Source organism: Amblyomma mixtum, chromosome 4 (genome assembly GCF_055824585.1).
Source record: "Amblyomma mixtum isolate Tamu chromosome 4, ASM5582458v1, whole genome shotgun sequence".
Classification (NCBI taxonomy): domain Eukaryota; kingdom Metazoa; phylum Arthropoda; class Arachnida; order Ixodida; family Ixodidae; genus Amblyomma; species Amblyomma mixtum.
The window spans coordinates 90,594,546-90,613,437 of record NC_143015.1 but is presented as its reverse complement, the minus strand read 5'-3'; the positions used below and the strand labels follow the sequence as shown (position 1 = coordinate 90,613,437).

Here is an 18,892-nt window from a genome sequence, read left to right as displayed (position 1 = left end):
AAACCTTTCTCTTGTAAGTTGGTCGCAAAATTTCCGAGGCCAATACCCAGAAGTCGGCGCGATTCGCACGGAGACGCGGTGACCCTACCACTCGTAGACTTTGCGTTCAAATATCTCGAGAAGAAATTCCACTATCGCTATCAAGCACGCGTGAAACTTAGCATTCTTGATGCCGCAGTTCGCATCGTGCATAGCCTTTCCTGCAAGGTTGACTGACACGCGAAGCAAACAGCGCAAACAGCGCAAACACCAAGGGAACGTCTTGGCAATTTGGGGATTGCAGGCCACGCAAACGATCCTCTCCCCACTGTCGTAAACTACATCACCGCGCCGCTCCTCAAAAGCGTGAACATTCTGCCACGTGATGCACGCTATAGCCGCCACTGTGAAGGAATATATCATACGTGCTAATATCGCTTTACACAGTTTCACATGGAAATTTTCGCTGCTCACTGAAATTTGTCACCGAAACGCCACCGAAATTTCGAGGTCCGTCGGTGTATGTGCCCCTACGATGTGACAAATCTTATTGGTGAGTAACAACTAGCAAACTTTTATAAGACCGGTTTTCCCCAAAGATTCTTTCCACGAAACGCTGTATTTCCCAGATTGACTTTTCTATGCTCTGCGAACAAAACAAGAGGACAAGGAACAACTCATGAACCGAAAATAGCCTCTAATACACCTCTTTTTTATTTATGGGGGTAAGCTAGAGACAGGTACTGTAGTCAGCGGGAGGAGCCATTCTGCCTTTCTGCCATTCTGCCCCCCCCCCCCCCCCCCCCCCCACGCGCGATCTCGAAAACGTGTGGCATCCGTCCGGGTTCTGGTTAACACGGATTAACACCTGTGCCGCGCGAACAAATGTAATGTCATTAAGTGCTTACTGCCTCAAGCTTTAAAGGGGCTGCGAAACACTGCTTGGGGGGATACCGGCTATACTTCAGGTGAGTTCTTTATGTCACACAGATGCTGACTTAAAAAGAATTACAGGAATCGATGCACAGGAACGGGAGTTATTCAGTGGAGAAATTTCAAAATACAAGCAAACAAAACGCTGCCCTCAACTCAATTTTGGCGGGGCTTCCCACTCCTATTTCGCTCTCCCAATGACGGCACCTGGCGCAACCAATCAAAACAGCCAGCCAGAGCACGTCGCGGAAGTTTGTACTCCATGGTTAACTCGTTTTTGCTGAGACTGGCAGCGTCGTTTCCATGCCAGAGCGCCCCTGGTGGTGTATTTTTATTTTACTTGCTTTGCAGGGCTTTTATCTAAGACAAACAAGTTGTTTTTGTTGATCTAATATAAAACGCAGACAGGTGACAAAGTGTGTCTATTTATTCACAGAATTTGCAGTATATTTACTGTTTGTCCGATCATCAAGCTCGCGCCAGGTGATGTCATATCCGCTGCTAAAAACCCGCCACTGTGTGGCGACACCATCAGAGCCATGAAGTTGTTTTTTGGGAGGACATTAAAATATTAAAAAACGGAATATACGCGGTATTACCGACGCTAATAGCACCATTATAACTCACTGTGTGCAATCAACAGGCAAAACAGTTAACTAAGATTGTGTTTCTGGGCCCCTTTAAAGTCATTAGCGTGGAGCCTAACGCACAATTTTAACGGCATTAACCTACTGAGTTCGCCAAAACCCATTCGCCCGAAAAATACGTGCCCTCGTCCCAATTCTAACTTAAGCAGAAAAGCATGCAACTTAATTAGAAGCAACCTCCTGTTTCTGTAAAGCAGGAAATGTTTTATTCAGAACTTTCAGTAAGATGAGGAACCTCTACTTCATTTTTGCTGCGAATGACGTCATTTTTACCAGAACTTCTGACATCCGAGTTTAAGGCTACCTTTTCGACTTCTCAACCAAGAAAAGCGGTATTTCGTGGAAGATAACATTAATATTACATTTTGGACAACATTATCGAGATTTTGTTAACCAGCTCTGTTTAGTATGAGTTCACATTTCCCATTGACTTGTGGGCGTTATTATGGTCGTGACGCGCGTATAATGACATTAAGTCAGGACGGGTACCAACTACATCCAATATAATGGCGTTTACAAACTTAAGATATTAAGCATTTACTTTTTTTGAGCATGTGTGGCATGAGTATTGGTACATACTCTCCCCCGTCGCTCCTAATAGAATAAGAATAAGAATAGAATAAGAATAGAATAGAAGAATATAGTAAGAATAAAATATAAGAATAGAATAAGAATAGTTAAGAATAGAATAAGAATAGAATAGGAATAGAATAAGAATAGAATAAGAATAGAATAAGAATAGAATAAGAATAGAATAAAGGGTGACTGGTGCTCCGCGCGAACCCTATTGGGCGAAAAGCAGGGGAAGCAAACGCAGTTCATGAGAGTTTTTTGTTCGCGAAAACTTTTCTGCAAATTTGACTTACAGATTTTTGCCAATTCTCGATTGAGAAGTGAGGATGCGATTCGACAGATGACGCTGGCCCCACAAGCTAGCTAAGTTACATTCGGTAAAAGGCACTTGGAGTAAAGGGAGGCGTAAACTAAAATGAGATGTTGAAGAAAGTGGAAATTTAATTTAATGTTCGGAAAGAACTATTCATGTACTTCACCATTCGGCACAGTCCACAGACGGTGATGGCTGGGCGTTGATATCCAAGCATACGCGCTTTGTTTCAGTAGCATTAATTTTTTGACAACGAAGTTGCAGGAGTAACCGACCGTCCATCTACTACACCCAGCTACAATCCCCGAAGCACCAGTGGAGGCGAATCGATATCGGTGCCCTGAGCAGCACGAAGCGCACTAAGGTGCGGGAATGACCAAAACGCAGTAAGACGGCGCCCACAAAAACATTTGCATCATTCTTGGGAGAACATTTTGAATATTGAAATGTTGCAAGGTACTGTTATGGTAATATTGAAGGTAATGCCTAGTAAAACATTTCTTTTCCATCGGTCGCATCAGTGAAGACTTCCATAAGCGGGGAATGATTGGAAAAATGGGGAATGTTTTTGGCGACAGCAGCATACTAGCAAACAAATGAAAGCCTACCGACGCGAGGTATAGATATATAGATTGTTATAGTGCAATCTTAAAATAAATAAAGAAATTCCGTTCATGAACTCTTTCCCGTTGAAAAATTATTTGGTCTAGAATTGCTGTGGCATGACTGCGTGTGTTCGTTTGTATCTGAACTACGATTTTCTGTGCAGAAGAAAAAACAAATTTAGAAAAAAATGTCTGTGGCTTAACTTGGTTAAGCCTGGAGAATGCGAAGCATCATCGTGTCGCGTAATTTGGAGGCGCACAACCACAGCGACGGCGCGAGGTGGGCCCCCGTTTCTCCACTGTCGTGACGTCATCGTGTCACGTGGTGTGACGTCATGTATCACGTGATTTGGAGGCGCACAACCACAGCGACGGCGCGAGGTGGGCCCCCGTTTCTCCACTGCCGTGACGTCATCGTGTCACGTGGTGTGACATCATCGTGTCACGTGATTTGGAGGCGCACAACCACAGCGACGGCCCGAGGTGGGCCCCCGTTTCTCCACTGTCGTGACGTCATCGTGTCACGTGGTGTGACGTCATGTATAACGTGATTTGGAGGCGCATAACCACGGTGAAAGGCTGAAGTGGTAGCTAAAGTAGTATGCATCGCATAAAAACTAGCACAATCTACAATTAATAATATGTGAGGTAATGAAGTTTTTATTTATTTGCTTCGAGTTTTAATAATCTTTTTTTTGCGCACAGTAAGTGAGGTCCAGCTACCAAAATACTCTAGCCATTCGCCAACTTCCACTGAGTCGATATTCATCGAGTTCATTGGTTACTGGAAACTGCTGTGTGGTACCAGCGAACACCACTGAGCTCCATGGCTGTTAACTAAATGAGTAATAAGGGAGTAATTACTCATTGACATCCACCCGAGCACAGCCATATACCCAACCTTGGTAGATTCCCCTAAAACATTGGACTAACTAAATGAATATGCATTTACTGACTTAGGGACATGACTGCTAGACAATTAAGCATTAAACATACGCGGATAAACAATGGTTTGAGTTGAGCGTGCTTTTAGCGCATCTATGGGGGATCAAAAATTCAGGGGGTCACTTTGTTGACCTAAAGTGCGGTGAGGCGAAAGCCTTTAGTGCGGTGTTGCTACTTGTGTCACTGATGTTGGGTTAAGATGCTAAGTACACAATTGCTTGTGATTCTTAAAGGCTGGAGACACTGGAGGGCGTTTGGGAGGCATCCGTCTGATTCGACGCCTTTCTGCAAACACTCTCCGGCGTCCTAGACAAGGGGAAACACATGCGCGTTGGCAGGAAGTAAAGTAGCTATTGGCACGCTCGGCTGCGGAACAGAAGGATGGTGGTTCGAATCCCATTACGCACAAAGATCTTTTTTCTGCTCTGACTAAAAAGGCGTGACACCTATGCTGACAACCTTCTATCGATAACGATGAGGCACTAAAGGCTTTCGCCTTAAAAGTGTTATTTCATTAGGTAGGCCATGCCCCTCCCATTATGCCTTTCCTTGTCCCGTACACGGTAAAGCGCTCAGCGACAGCGCAGCGTGTGGCTCATGCGCAGTGGCCACGGCGGCGCCCACCACCACCACCACCACCGTGGCGACCCCCAAGCTGGCCAACGTGTCGGCGCCGTGCTCCGAGCGGCTGGGCACCCTGATGAAGCGGGTGCTGCGGGGATTCCCCTCGCGGCTGCCCGAGCTGTGGGAGTTCCGGAGGAGGAGGTTCCTGAGGGCAGCAGTGGTCGGGGGCCTGCCGCAGCTGGGCGTCGAGCGAATGCAGGTCAGACGGGGTGAAACGCATCCACGGGCAGCAATTAGAGAACTAGTAATTAACGAACTACAACACCATCCGGTATGGCACGAAAAGGATGAAGGCGAGAGATGTAGGACGAAGAAAGCAGCAAGAAGAAAGCCAATATATATATATATATATATATATATATATATATATATATATATATATATATATAAGATGCGAAATTGAGAAACGCTTCGTTTATTGGGAGTCGACGTTTCGGACAGAGCCTGTCCTTTTTCAAGACTGAGGTTACATGGTTCTTGCTTCTCTTCTTAAAGGGTCTCCATCTGTACACGTGTTCGACACCTGAGCCAAAACAAGCCGACACTGCAGAAGGAAGAACGGCTCAGAGAAAAAAAAAAGAAAAAATTAACAAAAAATACACAAACGGGGCAGGGGGTGGGGAGGGTAAATGTCGTCGCCCGCCACCCACGTATGCGGTCGCGGGGAGAAAAGAAAAAAGGAGAAAAGGGGAGGAAAAAAAAAAAAGGAAGAGCGGGAGGGGAATATGGACAGAGAACTGAGTCCTAACACAGCGGACAGCTAGCAAAGTGTATAGAGACAAACAGTGGCCGACGCACAGCATAGATTTGAGGTGCACTCAAATGTTGTCCACTTAAACGAGTAAACAAGATACAATGGAGCAAAAGGGCGGGGGAAAAAAAAAAGAAAGACTTCCGCCATGTGCAACTTCTTTGGCAGGATGAGTCAAGGCGGGCAGAGTGGGATTTAACGAGACACACGTGGAGTGTACCTGCACACACCCACACAGGCAACAAAAAAAGGAAAAGAAAAGGCCGGAAACGGAGGCGACTTTGGGGAAGAATCGTCGCGTGGGGCCACTATGAATGGCGGGGGTGCTTAAGTTCTTTGACGGCGCCGCTCTCGTCAAGATGGTCGAACGGGGGAAGGTAAGAACGCTGTGGGCGATGAGGCCATCGGTGTAAGCGTATGGGAGAAAGCTTGCGAGGCCTGTCAGGCCGGAAATCCAAGGTCAGTACTGGATTTGAGGGGGCGTATTGAAGACAAAGCGCCCAGGTTCTCATTAATGCCTTGGGCAATTGTTCCAAACTTATAAATAAAGTACGACTCGCGTTGCTCCCGCTCTCGGGTGTTGTTGAACCCACCCTGTAAGACTGTTAATTTAAGTGCTTCAAATGGGTGTTTTTTGTCATTAATGTGTTTTGACAAGGGGAGGTTAGGTAGAGATAGGGCATGAGCGCGGTGGTTATTAAAGCGAAATCGTAGAGGGTTAACCGTCTGCCCAATGTACTGCATACTGCACACACCACATTCTAGGAGGTAGATAACGTTGGAGGAGTCACAATTAAAGTCGCCATTGATTTTCCATTTAAAGCCTGAGGCTGTGCTTATCGCACAGCTGGTTGTTTGCATATGTTTGCAGACGTGGCATCTACTTTTGGCGCAGGGTCGGCAACCCAACCCAAGGTGGTTATGTGTTTTTGAGTGTACGAGAATGTTTTGAATGTTTTTCGGTCGTCTGTAGACTACGTGAGGGGGAGTAGTGAAAATTTTTGCGAGGCGCTCGCTTTGTTCGAGAATGTTGAAATGTTTTTTAAGGATTTTGTTTACGTTGGGGGGATTACCTGTGTAGGTGAGTACCAAGTTTGCCCGGTGATCTGTTTCTTCGCTGCGTCGACGTCCATCTAGTATTTCATCTCGGTTGAGTTTAGATGCCCTTTCAATTGCATCGTCGACAATGGCGGGGGGATATCTTTGCTTGGTGAGGACCTCTCGCATGCGATTGGAATTTCTCTCGAAGTCTTGATCTTGTGAACAGATTCTTTTAAATCGGTGTGCCTGAGAGTATGGAATACTTGTTTTGGAATGGCGAGGGTGACAACTTTGATAGTGTAAGTATTGTTGACGGTCCGTCGGTTTTCTATATACGCTGGTGTTAAGTGAGCCTTCCGTTACCGAAATCTCGACATCTAGGAAGTTAATTGAGGTGTGGGAGTACGCGTGAGTTAATGATATGTTGGGGTGGACAAGGTTGAATTGTTCAATAAAATGTAGGAGTTCTTGCTCTGTGTCAGTCCAAATTAGAAAAATGTCATCCAAATAGCGTTTGTATAGGATGGGCTTGATGAGAGAATCTTGCAAGAATTTAGATTCAATACTATGCATGAAGATGTTGGCGTAGGCGGGGGCCATCCTTGTACCCATGGCTGTGCCATTAATTTGTAAGTAGTGTTGATTGTTGAATTCAAAGTTGTTGTATTCGAGTACGATTTTCGCAAGTATTTCTAGAACACGTGTGGCAGGAGACTCCTCTTTTCTATCTTGTCTGTACGCTTCGGTCAGAGATCTGATGCCATCGGAATGAGGAATATTAGTGTAGAGTGAGATTACATCTAATGTTACCAGAAAGGCACCTTCCGGAAGTTTAAGGCCCTCTATTTCGCGAAGGAAATGGTTTGTGTCTCGTATGTAGGATGGGTGCGTTGTTGGAATATGCCTGATTAGTGTGTCAATGTAACTGGAAATTGGTTCTGTAATCGTGCCAATGCCAGATACTATAGGGCGGCCAGGATTATCCTTTTTGTGGATTTTCGGTAGTAAGTAAAATCGACCTGGCGACGGGTGTGGTGCGAGGAGGGCTTTAGATAACCTTAGGGTTATGTCCCCTTTTTGCGCAAGCTTATCCAGAGTCTCTGCTATATATTGTTGGTATTGTGGAGTTGGGTCTTTTTCAAGAAGCTGGTAGAAGCAAGTGTTAGAGAGTTGTCTCAAGCCTTCCTCAATGTATGCTTCACTATCCATTACTACTATACCGCCTCCTTTATCTGCTGGCTTTATGGTTATATCTGTCCGTCTGCTGAGAGCCTTCAATGCATCCCGTTCTTTTTTGGACAGGTTCGGTCTCCCTGGAGTGTGGCTTTTGTAAGCGTGGATTATGTCGTTCTGGACCGCATTAATATACATATCCAAGTGTTTGTCTCTTCCCATGGTAGGAGTCCAGTGTTGGTTTTTAACGCAGAATTCTCTGCTGTCTGCACTAAGTTGGGGCCTGTCACAAAAGTATTCTTTCAGTCGCAACATTCGTGCAAAATTGTCCAAATCTTTTAAAACTGAGAATTCATTGTATTTACTTGTGGTGGGGCAGAACGTAAGACCTCGAGAAAGAACTGATTTCTCGTCATTTGTTAGGGCGCTGGATGATAGATTAATAATGCTATCCTGGAAACCGGACCCGGAGCTTGTAGCAACGGGTTTATCATTGATGATAAACCCGTTGATAAACCCGTTGCTACAAGCTCCGGGTCCGGTTTCCAGGATAGCATTATTAATCTATCATCCAGCGCCCTAACAAATGACGAGAAATCAGTTCTTTCTCGAGGTCTTACGTTCTGCCCCACCACAAGTAAATACAATGAATTCTCAGTTTTAAAAGATTTGGACAATTTTGCACGAATGTTGCGACTGAAAGAATACTTTTGTGACAGGCCCCAACTTAGTGCAGACAGCAGAGAATTCTGCGTTAAAAACCAACACTGGACTCCTACCATGGGAAGAGACAAACACTTGGATATGTATATTAATGCGGTCCAGAACGACATAATCCACGCTTACAAAAGCCACACTCCAGGGAGACCGAACCTGTCCAAAAAAGAACGGGATGCATTGAAGGCTCTCAGCAGACGGACAGATATAACCATAAAGCCAGCAGATAAAGGAGGCGGTATAGTAGTAATGGATAGTGAAGCATACATTGAGGAAGGCTTGAGACAACTCTCTAACACTTGCTTCTACCAGCTTCTTGAAAAAGACCCAACTCCACAATACCAACAATATATAGCAGAGACTCTGGATAAGCTTGCGCAAAAAGGGGACATAACCCTAAGGTTATCTAAAGCCCTCCTCGCACCACACCCGTCGCCAGGTCGATTTTACTTACTACCGAAAATCCACAAAAAGGATAATCCTGGCCGCCCTATAGTATCTGGCATTGGCACGATTACAGAACCAATTTCCAGTTACATTGACACACTAATCAGGCATATTCCAACAACGCACCCATCCTACATACGAGACACAAACCATTTCCTTCGCGAAATAGAGGGCCTTAAACTTCCGGAAGGTGCCTTTCTGGTAACATTAGATGTAATCTCACTCTACACTAATATTCCTCATTCCGATGGCATCAGATCTCTGACCGAAGCGTACAGACAAGATAGAAAAGAGGAGTCTCCTGCCACACGTGTTCTAGAAATACTTGCGAAAATCGTACTCGAATACAACAACTTTGAATTCAACAATCAACACTACTTACAAATTAATGGCACAGCCATGGGTACAAGGATGGCCCCCGCCTACGCCAACATCTTCATGCATAGTATTGAATCTAAATTCTTGCAAGATTCTCTCATCAAGCCCATCCTATACAAACGCTATTTGGATGACATTTTTCTAATTTGGACTGACACAGAGCAAGAACTCCTACATTTTATTGAACAATTCAACCTTGTCCACCCCAACATATCATTCACTCACGCGTACTCCCACACCTCAATTAACTTCCTAGATGTCGAGATTTCGGTAACGGAAGGCTCACTTAACACCAGCGTATATAGAAAACCGACGGACCGTCAACAATACTTACACTATCAAAGTTGTCACCCTCGCCATTCCAAAACAAGTATTCCATACTCTCAGGCACACCGATTTAAAAGAATCTGTTCACAAGATCAAGACTTCGAGAGAAATTCCAATCGCATGCGAGAGGTCCTCACCAAGCAAAGATATCCCCCCGCCATTGTCGACGATGCAATTGAAAGGGCATCTAAACTCAACCGAGATGAAATACTAGATGGACGTCGACGCAGCGAAGAAACAGATCACCGGGCAAACTTGGTACTCACCTACACAGGTAATCCCCCCAACGTAAACAAAATCCTTAAAAAACATTTCAACATTCTCGAACAAAGCGAGCGCCTCGCAAAAATTTTCACTACTCCCCCTCACGTAGTCTACAGACGACCGAAAAACATTCAAAACATTCTCGTACACTCAAAAACACATAACCACCTTGGGTTGGGTTGCCGACCCTGCGCCAAAAGTAGATGCCACGTCTGCAAACATATGCAAACAACCAGCTGTGCGATAAGCACAGCCTCAGGCTTTAAATGGAAAATCAATGGCGACTTTAATTGTGACTCCTCCAACGTTATCTACCTCCTAGAATGTGGTGTGTGCAGTATGCAGTACATTGGGCAGACGGTTAACCCTCTACGATTTCGCTTTAATAACCACCGCGCTCATGCCCTATCTCTACCTAACCTCCCCTTGTCAAAACACATTAATGACAAAAAACACCCATTTGAAGCACTTAAATTAACAGTCTTACAGGGTGGGTTCAACAACACCCGAGAGCGGGAGCAACGCGAGTCGTACTTTATTTATAAGTTTGGAACAATTGCCCAAGGCATTAATGAGAACCTGGGCGCTTTGTCTTCAATACGCCCCCTCAAATCCAGTACTGACCTTGGATTTCCGGCCTGACAGGCCTCGCAAGCTTTCTCCCATACGCTTACACCGATGGCCTCATCGCCCACAGCGTTCTTACCTTCCCCCGTTCGACCATCTTGACGAGAGCGGCGCCGTCAAAGAACTTAAGCACCCCCGCCATTCATAGTGGCCCCACGCGACGATTCTTCCCCAAAGTCGCCTCCGTTTCCGGCCTTTTCTTTTCCTTTTTTTGTTGCCTGTGTGGGTGTGTGCAGGTACACTCCACGTGTGTCTCGTTAAATCCCACTCTGCCCGCCTTGACTCATCCTGCCAAAGAAGTTGCACATGGCGGAAGTCTTTCTTTTTTTTTTCCCCCGCCCTTTTGCTCCATTGTATCTTGTTTACTCGTTTAAGTGGACAACATTTGAGTGCACCTCAAATCTATGCTGTGCGTCGGCCACTGTTTGTCTCTATACACTTTGCTAGCTGTCCGCTGTGTTAGGACTCAGTTCTCTGTCCATATTCCCCTCCCGCTCTTCCTTTTTTTTTTTTCCTCCCCTTTTCTCCTTTTTTCTTTTCTCCCCGCGACCGCATACGTGGGTGGCGGGCGACGACATTTACCCTCCCCACCCCCTGCCCCGTTTGTGTATTTTTTGTTAATTTTTTCTTTTTTTTTTCTCTGAGCCGTTCTTCCTTCTGCAGTGTCGGCTTGTTTTGGCTCAGGTGTCGAACACGTGTACAGATGGAGACCCTTTAAGAAGAGAAGCAAGAACCATGTAACCTCAGTCTTGAAAAAGGACAGGCTCTGTCCGAAACGTCGACTCCCAATAAACGAAGCGTTTCTCAATTTCGCATCTTATTTTAAACTAGCAACCAAGTACGTTTACCTTATTGTGCTACATATATATATATATATATATATATATATATATATATATATATAATGAAGGGGTCACAACTTTCCGATTATCTTCGTTCATTGCCAACAGTTTCGGACGGAGGACCGTCCTTCATCGTGGTATATACCCTGATGAAAGACGGTCCTCCGTCCGAAACTGTTGGTAATAAACGAAGATAATCGGAAAGTTGTGACCCCTTCATTCTACAAGTCTTCCTGGCCCATTGAACAATGAGGCCTGCCGCTATATATATATCAGAAGTGATTTCTTGGCAGCTGATTAGTCAATAGTCACCAGAAATTGAAAAAAACATAACAGGATTTAATTCAGGACGTTTCGGCTGGAGGACCAGCCTTTTTCGAGTATATATATATATATATATATATATATGGTGCTTCACCCAGGACTACACAATTTTCAACAATAGGCTTTTTAACTTAGAGCCGTGCTTTTTGTCATAACATTGTCAATGGTACAGAACGTCAGAAATTTATAGTACAGTACAACAGATTTTTGTTTTAAGAACTGTGAGAGTAGCCGGTGCGGTCTGTAGAGCTGCATTACGCAGCGGTGTGCACATCAAGTACCCCCTATGGAAGAGTAATTAGAATGTTACTTAACTTAACTCATATATTTTTGTGTTTTTAATTTTACGAGGCAAGGTTATTTGCGAACGTGACAACCGATTACATCGAAGGTGAGCCCTTTGAATTTTCTTAATCGATAATGTGGTTCAAAATATCGAACGTCAAACATACGCATTTGAAAGCCTGTTGAGTTGGCTTTCTCGAATTGCCTATTACAAAATGGCGTCGCTGGTCTTGGTATCGTCGTTGAAATCAAGTTAACTTCCTCTACATCATCTAATACACCAATTAACCCTGCATCTGATGCTTCGGAAATGCAAGAGACGGCATTTTATAACTATCCTATAGGAGAAAGCCAACTCAACGAGCTTTGAAATCCGTATTTTTTTACATACGGTGTTTCGAACCAGATTGCCGAATAAGAAAATTTAAAAACACAGCTCATTTTCGATGCTGACGGCCATCAGTTTCACAATATAACGTTTTCACCTTAATTAAAAAAATAAAAGGTTATTAGGTAACGTTAGTTATTCGTTTAATCATAGATCAATATGAGATACATAATATCCGCCTAGCTGTACAATCCAGCTCTACAGACAACACCAACGTATCTCTCACAGTTTTCAAAACAAAAATTCGTAAAGGTTAAAGAAATCATCCTCGCTCTCCCATATCACTTCCATATGAGGAAGTGGGACACAGGTCCTATTTAAAGTATTTATGTATTGAGCTTTCTCCGTAATAAATAATAAGGACCAATTATGTTGTTCTATCAAACATTTCTCTCCTCTTCCACTACCCCTCATTTCAATCCGCTCCTGAAAGAAACGGGATGTACGACTGGTTCGAACTAGTCGATGCTACGCTGAATTAAATGCCAGTTAGCTATCCTGCAGCGCCGTTCTACGCTTACGTTCCGTCGTCTCTGCGCTGTTTGTTTCGAACATCTTATCGTACCAACTTGGATATCTGGCAACCGCTGTCAAGTACTGCGAACGTTTCATACGTCTCACCAATCGCATGACTTAACTTAACCTTTATTATTATCATCATCGGCTACATGACTATTACGGCAGGCCAGATTTCACTACTTAACATCTCCAATCACCCATGCCTTGTGCCAACCACGTTTAGCTCCTATACCCGTGTATTTTAGAAATACATCTTCTCCTTTGAATAACCTTACATCTGCCCCGCCGCGGTGGCTCAGTGGTTACGGCGCTCGGCTGCTGACCCGAAAGACGCGGGTTCAATCCCGGCCGCGGCGGCTTTATTTCGATGAACGCGAAATTCTAGAGGCCCGTGTACTGTGCGTTGTCAGTGCACGTTTAAGAACTCCCAGGTGGTCGAAATTTCCGGAGCCCTCCACTACGGCGTCCCTCATAGCCTGAGTTGCTTCGGGACGTTAAACCCGTATAAACCAAACCAATAACCTCACATCTGCCTACGCTGCTTATGTGATCACCGGATTGTTTCTCGTAGTTCTGCACTGCATAGTGAATGTTCTTTTCTAGCCAGAGGCTTTCTTTGATCTCAGCAGACAGCTGCTATATACTTGAAGTGGTTATGGTATATCCTCCTCCACATAGCGGGTGTCGGGTTGCGTGACCAGGGCTGCTTTGACCTTTCCTGCGTTACAGGTTTTGCGAGGGAGCTCGTTTTGAAAGCACAAAATTACTGAAAGTCTCATCCTTGTGTGTACTAATGACAAAGCAACAGAAAACGAAGGCATAGTTAATAATGGACTTGTTTACTTCACAGAAAAAAAACAATAATTTGCGAAAGGCAAACGGCAAATACGATCAGAATAAAAGGGCGGAATTACTGGAGGAGACAGCGCTGGTGGAATTGATGCGGTAATTCATGAAACTTCAAATCAATTAATGCCCAACAGGACGTGCAGGCGTAACAGAAGAAGCTGAGAAATACAATCACAGATTACCCTGCCTGGCATGCGTATATCAGGCAGATAAATGAGCGTTTCTGTTCGTACTGCTTGGTAGGTATTTTAGCGCTGGAAATTAGTGCGAAGATAGAAGAAATGTTTGAGCTCCAATAATGAAACTGCGTACTTGCTGATTGTGTTAATCACTAAAGCAAACTCCCTGACTACTTTATTTCCGCCTGGGTGATGAAGGAACCTCTCCGCGAAGGGTGCAAAGCGGCATCGATGAATTTATTCTAATAACCGAACCCGCAGGTGAACTGCAACCTGAGCTCTGCGCACACCACGTGGGACGTGCGGCTGCGCGCCCAGCTGGACGGCATCTGCAACCTGGGCATCACGGGCCTGCCGCGCATGTACCTGCGCTTCACGGGGCCCGTGGTCGCCAGGGCGCGCTTCGGGGCACGTGAGTCACCATCATCATCATCACGCCAAATGGACTATGCTTCGTGTTGTGAAGGAAGTGGAAGTTGACGTTGTTTTTTCACAGTGCCTCATACGAGGTAGCTTAAGCAGAGGAAGAGATGTTAAGATTAAATGGGCTCTGAAACAACTTCCGAGGAGAGCACAACTCTATCGATCACTGCATTTGTTTTCATGAACGCGTGAGCCAAATAATACACCTCCATACGCAGCAGAGTACTCACCATCACGCACGAAATTTGCCGAACCCTTCCCGGCGACTTTTTCATGCTCGCACCCTCCTCCGTCGCTCGCACCTGCGTTGAGAGATGATAGACGGCTGTTAGATGCTTTCAGACTTCAGGCGGCTACCATGACCGCGGCCAGGAAGCTCCGCCCCCGGAGGTGGGGCCGGCGGAGGAGCGCCGACCTTCCAGCGTGCAGAAAGTGGCGAGAGGAGAGGGAAAGGCGCGAAGACGCTGAAATTGAAATTTTGACTACAGATAACTCAGCTTCTACAAAGCTCATTAAAAAAATTTTGCTGGACAATATTGGTGAAGCGGCGAGCTTTAACATCCCAGGCACATTGAAATTTTATTACAGCCCCTTTCAGAGCCCCTTTAAGTGCCTGAAAAGTGAAGATGTCGCTGAAGGGACGTGTCTCTGCTGGCCTGGTACTCCACGCTGAGAGAAGGTGCCAATAAGGAGAAAGCTAAGGCGGCAACTGGTGGTGTGAAAAAAATTCACAGGGGCACCTAATTACATTATGCGTTGGCAGTGCGATAGCATTAGAAGAGGCTCGTGCCTTTACCGGAAGTGATGTCCCTTCCTGTCTGGTGGCGTCACTTCGCTCCAGCCAATGAGAAAATTTTAGAACCGATGACGCATTTGGCCCCATGTGCCTTCTAATGCTATCGCATAAACATAATCTACACGAGCTGGATGGGCGAGGCAATGCATGCGTCCACGCACACTCGAGCTAGTACACGTTATGGCACGGATATGAGAGGCAAGTGACTAAGGCATGATTTTAATTCTTCGCATGCACTGGGGAGGCGGGGGGAAGGGGATTGTCATGCAAAAATCTTACCATTTTCCTTAAAGAGATGGGGGCATTTCTCTAATCAGGAAATTATTTATGTACCCGTCGAATTCATTTCCCGGCTGTGGCGTTCTGTTACTGAACCCAGGTCACGGGTTCGAACAGAGCCAGAAAGGCAGTATTTTGTTATAGTTCAATTAAAAAATGCTGGATTACTAGGATAGTTGTTGACGCTGAAGTCGAGATTATCCCAGACATCTCCATTATGGAGTATCTCACCCATAAAAGTATTTTTAGGTCATGAAAATCCATTGACAGTGATATTTTATTAAATATTGCATAAATTAACACTCAAAAATTTACTTTCAGCCGCCTCGTGTTCGTGTAAAGACCTTGTCTTGGTACAGCAAAGGGAATCTTGATATACGGGAGAATGACGTCGTTCTAATGGTATGCAGGGTATGCAACTGCAGCTGATGCTTTGTAACATAAGCTAAGCAGAGGGTTTGAATATTTGAAGTTGATATATGTATCTTTCCTTGCTTGCACACGAACAGATATATCCCTCAAAGCGCCGCGAAATTTCTTGAAAATAGAAGGCACCAGCAAACAACATTACATGAGGGCAAAGGCATGCTCTGAGTGACCATAACTTTTGCAGATGTACCACAGTCACCTCCACTAGATAATCTGTTACGGGCTCCTGCCCGCAAGATATATTCTTTCATCATTCTTTTTTGTATATAAAGAGGTCGACAAAACTATCTATGTACAATCATGACAAAACTATATATAATGCGGGTTTAAAAAAATATATATCTGAGTGGTCAGGCAAAGCATGTCACTGAAAAGCCTGGAAGCATGTGTGGAACATGCATGCTCGATTCGCTCACATCAACTGCGGGTATCATTTTAGCGCGGCGGCGCAGGAATATTTTTTTTTTCGTCAACCCGCACTCATAAAGGTTTGTCAATGTTCGTCGAGGAATTATTATTTAATCTCTTTTTTTAATCAGAGGTGCCAGAAAGATTTCCTATGCATACACATAGCCATTAGCATAGACTATTGTTGGTCCGGCCCCAAGTAAGAGCCGTAAAGAGCCCTCTCTTCCTGTGACTTGCCGCAGCGCTCTCTGACGAGTCCAAGCCGCAGCTGGACGAGTTAGAGATCCTGACGGCCGACGTGCACGAGATCCACTACCAGAGCGTGCTGGGATTCGAGCAGCCATTCGTGGAGCGAGCCTCCAAGTACCTGCTGCAGAGGGCGCTGCGAGAGGAGGTGCTGGGACCTCTGCGGGAAGCCATCAATGCCGAGATAGAGAAACCGAGTCCAGAGCCGCCGTCTACTACGGAAGAGGAGATCTCACTGCCCTGACGGCTGCACTTAGCCGTCCACGCACAATCAATCAAGGAATTATTTATTTTCTCATTTGACGCAGCAGTCCCGCACGACGACTCCAAAAAACCAACACGGGCGACGTGTGTGCAAAAATTTAAGCGGCTGCCGGTTCCCCATAATAAAGACGTTGACGTTAGCTTGCGCACCAACAAGGTTTTCTGTGTCGTCATTCTGTGGAGCTATAAGAAAAAAGAAAACTATCCTCAATAAACTACCACGCTTTTTGGCTTCGATAAAATGACATCGACAGAAGTACTGCACACAACTCTGCCCTTTATCCGCCGCTATGGCACGGCAGCGCCTTTCGACAACTGAATCAAAGGTCCCGGATCAAACAGCGGCTGCGGCGGACTCACATGTATGGTGGCTAAGTTCAAAAACAATTAGCGCCTAATTAAAAGTTTCTAGCATGTAGGGTGGTTTGCGGTTCGAAAAACAAAAGCCGTCAAACAAGTTCATAGGCCAACAAGTGGAAAAGGCCTTTTCCACCACGCTGTAGAAGGGGGAACGAATTGAATAGAGTAGGCTGCTTGGCTAGTTGGTTCACAATGCACAGATGGCGGAACCAGCGAGACTAAAGCAGGACTAGACAATCAGAATCAGGACTAGAGCAGGACTAGAATCAGGCATCTGTCTGATTCGACGCCTTTCTGCGAACCTATTAAGGTGGCAGCTTGGGCTTGTTGGTAACACATGTCAACATGCAAACATTCTCCAGCGTCCTGGACAAGGAGAACTGCATATGCGTTGGCAGGAAGTAGCGTAGCCATTAGCACGATCGGCTGAGGAAAGGAAGGATGGTGGTTCGAATCCCATCATGCAGAAAGATTTTTTTCTGGTCTGAGTAGAAAAGAGTGACACCCCTGTTGACAACCTTCTTTCGACAACGATGGGGCATTAAGCGCTTTCGCCTTAAAAATTGCTCTGTCCGCAAACTGGACCGTAGACCGTACCGCTTGGTGTGCCAAGTTGCGGATGTGACGTACGAAAGCACTCAAATCAAATCAAATCAAAGGTTTATTTTGCACTTCATACAAAGAAATGCCGGGCACAGGGACTCCGCTCCGCTCCAAATCGCCCCGTTCGATATAAGTGGTATCGCTGTGCTGTTCCACTTTCGCACAAGGAAGCGACGTTTCCTCGTGTAGGCTGTACAAGAGCCTAGCTGTACGGCAGAGCCTGTACCAGCTATTCCGCTGCAAATACATCCACCGCTTGTTTACATATCTTCACATTACAAATATTACTTTGCATGCGATTTTTCGAGCAGTCCTGCATTTTAAGGGTTTAAATGTTGGCGTGCTTTTGTACGGAAGCACTTATACCGCGGAAGGCTATGCTATCTCAAACAGGGGTCACCGTCACACCGACAGAATACTTCACCATTTCTAACCTTTTCGTTAAGAAATCGAAGAAGATGGCTATACAATGTAACCATGTTTTGCATTCTCGGAGAAAAATTTAGAAAATTGGAAAATTGTAAGACAGTGTTATGGAAACGTTGAGGGTTAATGGTCCATTCTTCTGATATCTAGCAAAATCTCTTTTAGTGTTTCCATAGATCGCATGGAATAGCTAAGACTGCCAGAAAACCAATGGGGAACGCTTTTGATCATACCAAAAACGTTAATAGAAAAAAAATTCAAGACTGCTATCGCGTGATGTATTGATTGTTATGGTGGCGGATATATTGATTGTTATAGTGAAATCATACACTCCATGAAAAAAATTCGTTCATAAACAGATTCCCACTCTAAGATGCTTTTGTCCAGAACTGTTGGGTATGATTCAAAACGACAACCCGCAAAGCAGATTCCACCTAATATGGAGACCTACAGATTGAAGCTATCAGTGAAACCATTAGCAGGAACAGTCAGTGGTCACTTGCCCATCATGGATCCATGAGAAAGAAAAAAATAGTGAAATCGCGGCATTCGTCTGGATTAAAATTATGCATATTGAAACTTTGGGTTTGTCACTTACTTTTAATGCTTTCTCGAATAAATAATTTACCACTCCAGTGAAGAACCGGCAGCTTCGCTTACAGAAAATCATCGTAGACATGTGTTCACCGCATTTCATGCACAGAATGCAACAGCTGGTGGTGTTCAACGTTCAGAACACGATTTTCATGCGCGCTTAAGAATCAGAAGGAGTTGCAAAAAAATTCCTTTCTTAAGTTTCGATCTCAAGACATTTTTTTTCGTGATCGCAACGCGTTTACTGGCCGTCGCTTTGCTCCGAAATATCTCAAATTTAAAGCTCAAATTTATGAGGGTCAGTTAAATTGCATAAAGAAACCCGCCCAGCTTT

The 18,892-nt window shown here is 45.0% G+C and overlaps 1 protein-coding gene across 1 annotated transcript in view; it reads left to right on the top strand.

Annotated features, from left to right (window-relative positions):
* LOC149347401 (uncharacterized) overlaps positions 1–16,555 on the top strand; it is a 58,527-nt gene extending 41,972 nt beyond the window's left edge. The window contains exons 4-6 of the mRNA XM_089541575.1: positions 4,601–4,818; positions 13,992–14,142; positions 16,308–16,555. Of these exons, the coding sequence (XP_089397701.1) occupies positions 4,601–4,818; positions 13,992–14,142; positions 16,308–16,555 (617 nt within the window). The remainder of the gene's footprint in view (positions 1–4,600; positions 4,819–13,991; positions 14,143–16,307) is intronic.
* Positions 16,556–18,892: the final 2,337 nt, after the last annotated feature.